The 12,154-nt window shown below is 36.6% G+C and overlaps 1 protein-coding gene and 1 gene segment (V, D, J or C); both read right to left on the minus strand.

Moving 5' to 3' along the window:
* Positions 1 to 4,160: 4,160 nt before the first annotated feature.
* On the minus strand, positions 4,161 to 8,222 carry LOC119499306 (immunoglobulin lambda-1 light chain-like; the record flags this gene model as incomplete). The annotated part of the gene is made up of 4 exons (XM_037788581.1): positions 4,161 to 4,980; positions 5,091 to 5,165; positions 5,298 to 5,606; positions 8,075 to 8,222. Coding segments are annotated over 4 exons (681 nt in total), but the record flags the coding sequence as incomplete, so codon positions are not given.
* A 2,331-nt stretch (positions 8,223 to 10,553) lies between these two features.
* Positions 10,554 to 11,697, minus strand: LOC119498487. The segment is given in 2 exon segments: positions 10,554 to 11,291; positions 11,384 to 11,697. Coding segments are annotated over 2 exon segments (555 nt in total).
* Positions 11,698 to 12,154: the final 457 nt, after the last annotated feature.

The following is a 12,154-nucleotide window of genomic DNA, read 5'->3' on the forward strand; positions in this document are numbered from 1 at the left end:
CACATTAAACATGTGGAGGCTGAATGGGGATTGAAGGAGAGGTTTGGTGCACTCAGAAGGGAGATGGACATAAACCTGAATGACCTCTCTTATTGTTTATTGTTTATTTATTTTTGCACAAATGAAGACAACACAAACATAACAAATAAATAAATAAATAATATACAGTGAAGGAAGAGGCAGAAAACCCACTGGGTTTATCTGAAGACTTCACCTAGAGACAAGGTTAATATATGACTACATAATAGTGATGACAAACAATTAGAACATGATATATATATAATAACAACAATAACAATAAACATATAAAAAAAAGACAATAAATGTTCGTGATGTGTGTACGTGTATGGTTTGTGTTTGTGAGGGAGATATTGGTTTAAACATCCACATTGACTTCTGGACAATAGAAATCAAACATCACACTATGAGTGTGGTGATACATGGACAACATGAAGAAAAGCAATTACAAAACAGTAATTAAATGACCCTTTAAGCATCTTTTGAAACATTTAATGGTTGAACAGTTTTATGATAGATGTGAAAAGCTACTTCATAATGTGGTTCCTCTAAATCTTATCAAAAACTGACCTCTACTAGTGAGGAATTTAGGAGGATGAAGATCTAGAGACTGACGGATTGAGTAAGAATGGACCTGAGAATTTGCTCTGAAACAACTGCTCAGGAATATTCCCACCAGAAAGTATCTTATAAATAAAAACACTTATGTGAGAAATATTGATGTGATAAATAGTAAGAATGTGGAGTTTGTGAAATAGAGGAGCAGAGGAGATGTGTGACTCTGATCGAGTTGTAATCCTCACAAAACGTTTTTGGAGGAATAAATTAGACTGTGATAAAGAGTAAGGAGACAGTTTGTGGTGACAAGAGGACTAACCCTTCTTATTATACCAATAGATTTATTTATCTTTCTACTAACCCAGTCAATCTGTTCTCTCCAACTCGAGCTCTCATCAACAATCAATCACAGGAAGTTGGTAGTTTACTCTTGAGACATCTCAACAGACTCAATGTTAGATAAATCCTTAGAGTATGACTCCTTTCCTCATTTATCATGTAAAGAGACAGTTGATGACAGCAGAGTGATGACAGGAATCCCCCCACCAACAATGACTGTTATCACACTGACTGTAATGAAGCTGAAGGAAAGGGAGAGAGAAGGGTGCTAACTAAATCCCTTGACCTTAACTTGTGATCTCACTGGTGGTGACTTTGTGGAGCATTTGGAGTCGTTTTTGCGTTCCAGTGTGGACGGAGATATTTAGTAAAACGAAGGTCATGTGGACAGATTGTTTTAAACGGAGAGGATCAGTTCTTAGAAACATCTGTATAGGTGTAGACAGGGCCCAAAGCTGAGACTGAGAGTACTGAGCGCTGAAATCAAGCTGTAGTTCCTGGAATGATTGTTTAACCAGAGTGGATGGTTGTAACTGTCGTTGTGTTATTAATGTGAGAAAGGCTGCAGAGCGGAAACCCACACAGCCCGTCTGCTGCAGGAAAGGAAGTGTTGATTCTCTGTCAACAGTTTTTTTATGAGTCCTAATAACCACTGAGAACAGATTCATATCTGCTGCTGTACACACTCATCAACTCCTCTTCCTCTCTGCAGCTCTTTGTCTTTCCTCTTGTTGTCTGGAAGCCTTTTTTCCACCCGGCCCTCCATCAACGGTTAACGTCTGCTTGGTCTCTTAAACCATCTGGTTGGAGGACCGTGGTCGTGCAAATAGATTATTGTTCAGGTTCAGCAGCTCTAAATGCTTTTTGATCAAATAGTCGTAGAAGTGAGGAGCTCCAGGAGCTGAACTCAGGAACTAAATCAGGAGCTTTAGATTGTTCCTGAGAGCATTTTCACAGCATAAAGAACTGTGAAATATAAACCATTTAAAAGCAGAAGCTATGTTGTCGTGTCATTATTTGCAGTGAATTATTATTGATGCATATTAACAACATGCTCAATATTAAGTCAGTTGTTCTGTTTGTTACAGTGCAGCAAGTTTCTTTCATTTTCAATAAAATCCACATCAAATATGTCCAATGAAATGATTTAAGGTTTGTCTCAACTAGAAAATAAAACTAGTCCAAAGTTAAATTTAACATTCAGCCTTCATCCCGACTTATGGAGCCGATGTGTCATCATTTTATATCAGTTGTAGCTTCAAAGCAGCTCTGCTGTTTGTTCATGTGTGTAAACAACAGTGTCATCAGCGTAGAGCACGTGTCAAACTCAAAGCCCGCGGGCCGAATCCAGCATTTTATGTGGCCCGCCAGAGCTTGCAAAGAATATCATTTGCTTATCATACAATTCTATGCTGCATTACAGAAGTATGGTGTCCATAAACTACATGTTCCACAATGCATCTCGAGTTTGTTACCTGCACACTGAAGCGTCTCAGTATCAGCCGTTTCCAGCAGCGGCACTCTAGCAGAATTATGTGGTCGCCAAAATGTCCAAGAATAATGTTTGTGTGAATATATGCGTACAGGAAACAGCTGAACAATCAAGTGTGCACCCTTGGTCTCACTACTGAAAAACAGTTTAGGGGAGAGGGATATGTCGCAAGGTGTTTTAACTCCTTAGTGAATCAGGAAGAGAGTGGAGAAATGTTGGTGTGTGGCCTGGGGGTATGTGTGTGTGCGCTGCCCACCGTCAGTGACGGCTACTCCGTCACATTGTTGTACCATCGTTCTGCCGCTCTCAACTGTGATCAAAAAAAAATAACTTTATCATTCATGTGAAAATTTTGATCTTTAATGGATGAGTAATGATGAGGGTTTCTTAATCTCATAAATTAATGGGATCTATGTTATAATAACACATAGAAATGTGAGTGTGTGTGTGTCCACATTCAGTATTTTTCTGTCTACGTACATGCATATATATCGATGCACAAGCATGTGTTTTTGTTACTGAACTCATTTTTTAAATAAATTGTACAATAGTTGTACACTTGAATGTCTGCTTGCAATAATTTTTCCTAGACTTCTGCTTTCAGAGCTAGTTATTAATTAAGTTATTACTAAAACCAATAATAATCGAATGCAGAGGCAATTATGTAATATGATAAAGAGTAGATATATTTATATAGTCTTACAGTTACAACCGGCCCTTTGAGGGCAACCATAATGCTGATGTGGCCCGGGATGAAATTGAGTTTGACAGCCCTGGTGTAGAGGTTTACATCCACACTGACACAGTTATAAAAGGGGGTCAGCACTGAACCTGGTGGGACACCCACACCTACTGACTTGTATAGAAGAGCTGTGTGTATATATTTGCTCTTTGTTCAGCTTTGTTGTCATTGTCTAGCTGTATGCTTATATTCATGTCTTCCTTGTTCTTTAGTTTAGTTCACGTGTGAAGGGACAGTGCTAATTAATAAATACACATGGTATAAACAATGCCAGAATTAGTCAAAAGGCTATTTTTCATCTGCTGTTCCTGGCCAAGGTGTTACAGAAGAAATCCTAAAATACATCAGAACAAAAACATAAAACAGGACATGCAGTTTAAAAGTTGTAAAAGGACACAAAGTTGTTAAAGCAGTAGAAACAGTAGTGACATTTATACATATAAAACGACATTACAGACAAGCAGGACATCCAGATAGAAGCAGCAAAAAGAGAGTTTAGTGTTGACATGTATTAATCATCCATTGTTTTAATTGGGTACTGAAAGATCTATAGGTGTTTAGTTATCTGATGGGAATTGTAATTATATTCCACTCTCTTGGCGCTGTGTGAAAGTGCATTCAGAGCTACTAAAAACCAGAGTCACATCACTTGTAGGTGTCAACAAACATGGCCGACGACGTTGATTCTGTTTCTGATTATTTGCTATGAAGCCAAACTGAAATCCACGAACACAGTATGTTTATAACACACAGACACTTTAATAAGAATGTTACACTGAATGAATTTGACAAATCTGATTCTGTATAATGTATTAAAAAGAAACACAAGAACAGAAAAACACTGTAAACAATCAAATATCTACCAGACAGCTAATGATTCATCTTAATGTTCTATTATTATACAAGTCACAATTAAAAGAAATTGAAAATAAAATGGATGAAAATAACATTGCACAGAATTTATACAGAGGAACTGCAAGTATATGAGTGTGTGTGTGTGTGTGTGTGTGTGTGTGTGTGTGTTTGTGTGTGTGTGTGTGTGTGTGTGTGTGTGTGTGTGTGTGTGTGTTTGTGTGTGTGTGGGTGTGTGTGTTTGTGTGTGTATTTATATTTTTAGGATGACAGTATCTAACCTGCATACAAAGATTTTAAAACGTGTGAGAGGTCCCGGGTTCAAATCCCGGACGAGCCCCCAATTTGTCACAACCTGGCTCTCAAGGCCATGACAAATAGGAAGACACACCATGGTGACGATAAAATCAATTAATCTATTTAACAAAAGTAGAGTAAATTATGCAGAACAAAAGGATCAAAAGGTATGGAGTGTGAATATCAGTAGTATCAGTAGTGTAAGGTGTGCATTGAGAATATAAATGGTGTGTGCATGTTGTAAAATGTATAAAACAAGCAAAAGATTAACCGAGGAGAACCTAAGGCCGCCACATGCCCAGCGATGGTGTCTGCGGGGAAAGAGAGAGAGAGAATGAGTCATGAGCCTAGGCTTTATAGGCTGGGAACACTGGGCCCAGGTGTTCCCAGAAGGCCCTAATGGCAGGTTAACAGGAACCCTGCTATATAGGCGACAGCAGGGGTCGCCTCAACGTCATCATTGATATATGTGAATAGTGATCAAAGTGATGAATGAGATGAATTGATGAGATTTGATGGTGAGAAAAGGCCAGTCAGTCAGCATGTGTGCAGTTGGTGGACGGTCCCTTGTTTCTGAGGATCATCAGCAGAGAGAGTCCACAGCAGTACACCAGACTCTTCACTATCAGCACTGTGTACAGCACACAGAGCAGCTTCACCTTGCACTGAGACTGGAAGGACACTGACACACACAGACAGACACACAGACACTTTAAATGATAGCATTGGAAATAAAAGGTGAAGTGCTGAAGGAAACATGGTGGTTGAAGGAGAGGCAGCAGGTGATCTTACAGTCAGCTTGCTGCAGAGCTGGCAGGTGTGCTGGCTCTCTCTCTGGAGGACAGGAGGCTGCTGGAGCTGGAACCTCTGAAACACAAAAGGAGTGACATGTTTGGAGTTGCAGTGAGAAATGTCAGTCCTCTGCTCCTCTGCTCTCTTTGACAGCGTCTCCACATGAAGCTGAATCACTGCTGAACACAGTCAGCGAGCCTTCATTACCTTGTTCTGCTGGGGCCTCCACTGTGCCCCCCTCGTGGTGGACGTAGCAGCGGTATTTATACGTGCTGTTCTCTGGCTGACGGATCAGCAAGATGCCGGCGGTGCGTCCCGGCTCTCTGAGCTCCAGCTGCTCTCCCTCAGCAGGGGGCAGCTCCTCCAGAGGACCGTTGTCCTTTCGTCTTTTCCAGGAGAACTGGACCAGAGGAGGAAACATGGCTGAGGCCAGACACAGCAGGGAGCTCTTCCCCTCCAGGTGGGCTCTGGATGCTGCTGGGTACACGCTCACCACGGGCTTCACTACCGGCTCATCTGAAGGTTGACAGCAGCAACAAGCAGCACAGACACACATTGACACAGTCAGCTTACAGCACTGCACTGCATTCAGTGTGATCCTGGAAACTACATGGACTGTGATCACTAAACTACTCAGAGTTCACTACATACAGTCTACTGTATTCAGCTTCATATGGAACACACTCAGCATCTAATGGCAGCATGGGTTACAGAGCCGGTCCTGACCAATTTGGTGCCATAGGAAAGAGATCAGCCGGTGCCTCTCGCATCGCAGCCCATTCCACCACCAACCATTGTGTTCATACACTCACACAGAAACTACAGAGCTTCATGTTTTGACATTAAGCGATGCAGATCACACTCAAGAGAAACTGTGTAGCTCAAAATGATGGGGGGTGATGCTGCGGGTCACCCAGAACATACAGCCTATACCACCTATGCCGTGGGCCGGCTCTGATGGGTTATATGGGGACAAAAGAACATTATTTATTTAATAATTCTTCATTTCTATGTACAAACTTCATTCACTATAATTTCACAGTATTTTTAAATTTGATTTCCTATATTAGGGATAATATACATATAATAAATAACATATTTACCTTCACATAGAATAGAGAAAAGTATAATTTTAAAGATTACAAAACATAAAACATATTATATTTTTACCACTATACATTTTACTCTAATTGCTAAACAAAACTATAAAAATATCAATAATTTATAATTTTTTAATCTTTTATACACAACTACAATGTCGTGTTAAGATATATGACATGTGAATACAAACTGCTATTTAAAATAAGATAAAACCTTATTGATCCCCCTGGGGAAATTTAAATATAATATAATAACTTAATACACATATTATAATAAATTATTTATTACTACCACCATATACATCACTGTAATGATTTAAGAAATAAATCAGTTCATCAATAATTTAATTACTTTCTTCATAACAAATTTAACTGAACTTTTAAAATAAATTATAGATTCACTTTCAAGTGAAATAGAGTTGTACTTTTTAAGATTATAATACGTATAATTTTAGTATAAATTAGTATAAAATAGTATACATAGTAAATAAATGTAGTATAATTTTCATAGTATATATATATTATGAAATTGACATATAATATAATATAATATAATATAACAGGATTTGATAATATTAAAAGAAAGAATTATGAAAACAATTTTCCTTTCATTTCTCAATAACTTAATACACATATTATAAGAAAATTAAACATTTATCTTTACATAAAACACAATTATAAATGTAACTATTATAATATAGACCATGTAACATATTTACCATCATATTCTTTATTCTAATTTCTAAAGACACAAAAATACGTCAATAGATTTTAACATATTTCATAACAATCTTAATTTTTATACAAAACTACAATGATATTTTAATAAATAATATAATATAATATAATATAATATAAAATAATATAATAGGAGATGAGAGTTTTTTATTCCTTTCACGTTAACTTAATACACATATTATAATAAATTGCATATCACCATATACATCACTGAAATTACGAAATAAATAAATCAGTACATCAATTATTGAATTATTACTTTTTACTTACTTTTTTCATAACAATGTTAACTTAACTTTTTAAATACATTTTTTATTTACCTCCAAGTAAAATTGAGTGGTAATTTTAAAAAATTCAATTTGATTACATATATATTTATATGTCTTATTATCTAATATCTTATTGATCCCCATGGGGAAATAGACAAGTAATATAATATAATATAATATAATATAATATAATATAATATAATATTAGTTATTCGTATTAACTCTAATAGAGGAAAACAATTTTCCATTCCTTACCCAAATACACATATTATAATTAATTAAACATTTATCTTCACATAAATTACAATTGTAAATTTAACTATTATAATATATATATAACATATAAAATATTTACCATCATATACTTTACTCTAATTACTGAAGAAGCACAAATACATCAATAGTTTTTAATGTTTTTCATAACAATTTTAGCTTTTATACACGACTACCGTCATACGTTAGATCAAATGTTAAACAATAATATAATATAATATAATATAATATCATATAATATAATATAATATAATATAATATAATATAATATAATATAATACATAGTATTTACCACCATTTACTTTGTACTACATGAGGTATATTTTGCCATTTAAAAATGATTTATTAATTTTCTATTATTGTTATTTACTTTTTATATTTCAACCTTTTTCTCTGTAAATCAGTTTATTCTGCAGAAATAAAGAATAACTTGAGTTGTTCAGTGAGATTTAAACATCGTTTCAGCAATTATGAACCTTTTTAATGTAACAACAGCTGCATGGCTGCAAGAACTCACTACTAATGATGAAAAAACTAACTCATTAAAACACATTTTCAACTTGTTCAATAAAACAACTGAAGGAAGATGAATGTTTGTTCTTACCTGTTACATAAAGTTTAGTTCCAGAGCCAAAGATCCAGTACCCCAGTCCTCCTCCTCCCACAGTGAAACAGAGTAATACAAAAACCTGTCTGCTGTTGAGCGTGTCAGCTGAGGTGAACGAGTCCAAATGATGAAGCAGAATGATATTTCAGCTCCATGATGTGTTCCTCTAATGTTCATATTAACATGACTGTCTCTTCTTTATTGTCTTTTTAGACACACTAGCAGAGTGTCTCCGTGGATCGTTGGTTCACACGTTCATGTTCCTCAGAGGATGAATCCTACTGACTTTGGTCAGGTTTTATCCAGCACCATCATCAGGTCACATTTGAAATTGTCCATTACTTTGATTTATGACGTCTGTGCATCAAATGACAGGACGCTTGGTGACACAGCCAGTGTGTGTTGAACTGTAGTCTTGTTTTCATTTGGAGCACAAAGAGTTGGTCTGGAAGGCTTTTATTGTGAAGGAGACACAGGAAGTGTTTGCATTAAGAGCAGATCAGCATTGTGAGGAGGAATGGACTTTATTCCTGCAGCAGGTCAAAGCAGAGGATTTGAATCTTCATCATAATGATGAAGCTTGTTGTTGTCTTCATCATTTTGATCATTTTGTTTTAATGTATGTTTTTAATCAGACGCTGCTTTTCAAAAAGGACTTGTTGATGTTTTGATCCCATTCATTTTTTTTTAACAATGTCTTTATTGTTTTTTTTGTTATGCAATATATTCACTACAGGATTTACTTTAACAAACATAACATCCCCCACACACCCACCCACCCGTTCTCTCTTTACTGTTCTCTTTCTCACAGGGCCAAAATCAATACACAGCTTCACAGTATCAATCATACAGTTAAACAGTTAAATGGCACCTTTAACAAAATGAAGATACACATAAACAGAAAGTAAATATGTAGAAAATAAATAATAAATAAAATAAAAAGATTTTCAAAAACAAGAGTTCATTCCCTTCTGAGGGTCGACCACTATTGTGAATTTGTACGTATCCTATCTTAATTATTCCTCCTGTAGAAGCTCTCCAATATCACTACTTTTATGAAATCAGTAAATGATTTCCATATTTCCTCGTAAACACACAGTTTGTTTTTCAAGGTATATGTTATCCTCTCCATTGACATACATTGTGTATATTTTTAATCCAAGCGTCCAATGTAGGTGCGTCGGATTTCTTCCAGTTAAAAGCAATCATTCGTTTTGCCTGCAATATAGCTAAATCAATACATTTACATTCTCTGGTTCTCAGATTGAGATCTGATGGGTACAGATGTAGCAATATCATTTGGAGGTCTAGTGGAATGTTTACAGACACAATGATCCTGATTTTATTGATCACCTCCCTCCAGAATTTCTTCATTTTGTCACACTCCCAAATGCAATGTATAAGTGTTCCTTGAGCCTCATTACATTTAAAGCAAGAGTCAGGTATATTACTGTTCTATCTATTCAGTTTGACAGGGGTTATATAAGTCTGCATCAACCAGTTGTATTGAAGTAGCTTCAAATTAGTGTTGGCTGTTTGTGTCTGAGCCTCCTTGAAGACTGTGTTCCAATTATTATCTGAGACGTCCTCCTTTAAATCCACCTCCATGCGTCAAGTTTGGATATTGAGGTCTCCTTGGAGCCAGATGCAAGCCAGATGTATATTAATGAACTTAAAACATTACTATTGCAGTTTTTGGTAATAATTTCTTCTAAGGATGAAAGTGCAGGAATTACTAATGACTGGTTCTGCATAGAGGAGATACAACTTCTCCATTGCACATATTTAAAGAAATGCTTCTTTGGGATGTTATGTACTAGAGAGAGTTCCTCAAAGGTCATTAGAACCTCTTCTTTATAAAGGTCAGGTATTTTACTTAGCCCTTTCTTTGCCCATAACTGGAATCCAGCATCCAGCTTGCCTGGTTTGAAGGAAACATTCCCCAAATGGGACTATATTGTGACAAGGAGTTAGCTGTATTCATATATGTCTTTACCTCGTACCAGACATTAATCATATTAAGCACTATGGGGTTGGGTAGTTTGAGCTCTTAGATGTTTTGGAGTGGCTGAGTACAGATACAGATTTAATGGTATCTGAACGGCACACACCTCTATATCCACCCATGATGGAGTCTCTGCAATAGAGAAATAGAACATTATAGTTCTCAGCTGTGCAGCCAGATAATACCAATAAAGATGGGGCACTTCAACCCCCCTGTGTCAAATGGAAGATACAACAGAGACAAGCGAACTCTAGGACACTTCTTATTGCAAATACATTTTGTAATGAGAGACGTAATTCTCACAAACATTCCTTCCGGTGGTGCCAAAGGGATATGTTGAAATCCATTTGTGAATTTAGGTAATATGCTCATCTTTAATATGTTTATTCTCCCTGTCAGAGAAATAGGCAGAGGCTTCCATCTTTCTATACATTTGAATGTTGAATCCATTATAAGGTCGTAATTTATTAAGGCTATATTTTCTTGAGGTACTATTTTGATGCCCAAATAAGTAAGACTGGTTGAAAACTTCAAAATAGATATATGTCGGTCAGGATCTTGTCTCTCATTTTCATTAAGCAACATAAGTGAGGACTGATCCCATTTATTAGTCTGATGTCTTTAAATGATTTCATCCTTGTGCCTCTGTGCCACTAGTTTGTCCTCACTGTGTGGAACAACAATAAACCTGCTGCAATATCTGATAGAAATATGAATGAATATCAAATCTAATGAATCCCTCAGTTCAGTGTGTGTGTGACTGTGGCTGAGATGGAGGTGAAATATGTGAACCTGGGCTGTGGTTTACTGCTCTCTTCCTGTCACAACCACTGTTTGACATCTGTTCCTCTGATGGTTTTTGTACAGGCTGCAGGCATCATTTATCACTGTGGAGAACAAAACAGGCGCAGTAGTAGGAGGCTGAATGACTGAGTTTAACCTTCTGGATCTCCAACTCACAGCCGTTCTGTTTATTCACAGCTGAGAAATCATCTTTCTGAGGATGATTGTAACTTGAATCTATTGTACCATCTCTCTTATCAATATCAAGAATCAATGTGAATGTTTCTGTGTCTCCCTTCTGGTACCAGTATACATAATTATCACCACACTGGTTAGTTCCTCGACAGCTGAAGGAAACTTTTCCACCAACTCTCCTGGTCAATGTTAAATCATCCTGAATCAGCTCTGCTGCCATGGCAACCAGCGCTGTAGAGAGACAGACAGGTAGATGAAGGTGAGTGTGACAGTGTTTGTTACAGGTGGACTTTGTTGGCTCCTGATTGGCTGGAAACACTCACCTGAACACAGACAGCACAGAGCAGCAGCTGGGAGGAAAAGCATTGTGTGCAGTGGTGTTTCCTCTGGTGAACCTGGGGAGAAGTGGCGCTCTGATGCAGCTGAGGCCAAACAAGGACGAGCTGTGAGATCAGACGAGGGCCACGTGGTTCCTGAAGGCTCCTCACACCTCCCATCAGCCCCTGCGGTGGACAGATAACGCTGCTGTCTGACAACTGCAGACATGTTGACTCGTCCTAGAAGGAAAAGCAAAGTTACTACTAACGTACTAAAAATAAAGATTAGAACAGTTACAGGAGTTTATTGTGGAATAGTTTAGAAAGGAAACATATTTCATTTTGTTTCTTTCTTTCATTTTCAGTGTTTAAGAGTAATAAGCTAAAGTCACTCGCCTATAAACCTGCTTTGGTTTGTCTGTATTCTAAAGTACTGAATCATTGTTTTATTTTTTTATTAGGGCTGTCAATCAATTAAAATATTTAATCACGTTTTTATTCGTTCTAAATGAACCTTAAAGGGAGATTTATCAAGTATTTAATACTCTTATCAACATGGCAGTGGACAAATATGCTGCTTTATGGAAATGTATGAATATATTTATTCTTACTGGTACTTATGTGTAATGTTTATGTAGTATATGTACTTACCTATGTATAATAAAATATATAGGAATACATAAATGAATAAATAAATAAATAAATAAATATCAACAATTAAATAAACATAAATAAATAACTGTGTGACGGCCCCTGCCTCACTACTGAGATGCCAGT

Source organism: Sebastes umbrosus, chromosome 12, assembly GCF_015220745.1.
Source record: "Sebastes umbrosus isolate fSebUmb1 chromosome 12, fSebUmb1.pri, whole genome shotgun sequence".
Classification (NCBI taxonomy): domain Eukaryota; kingdom Metazoa; phylum Chordata; class Actinopteri; order Perciformes; family Sebastidae; genus Sebastes; species Sebastes umbrosus.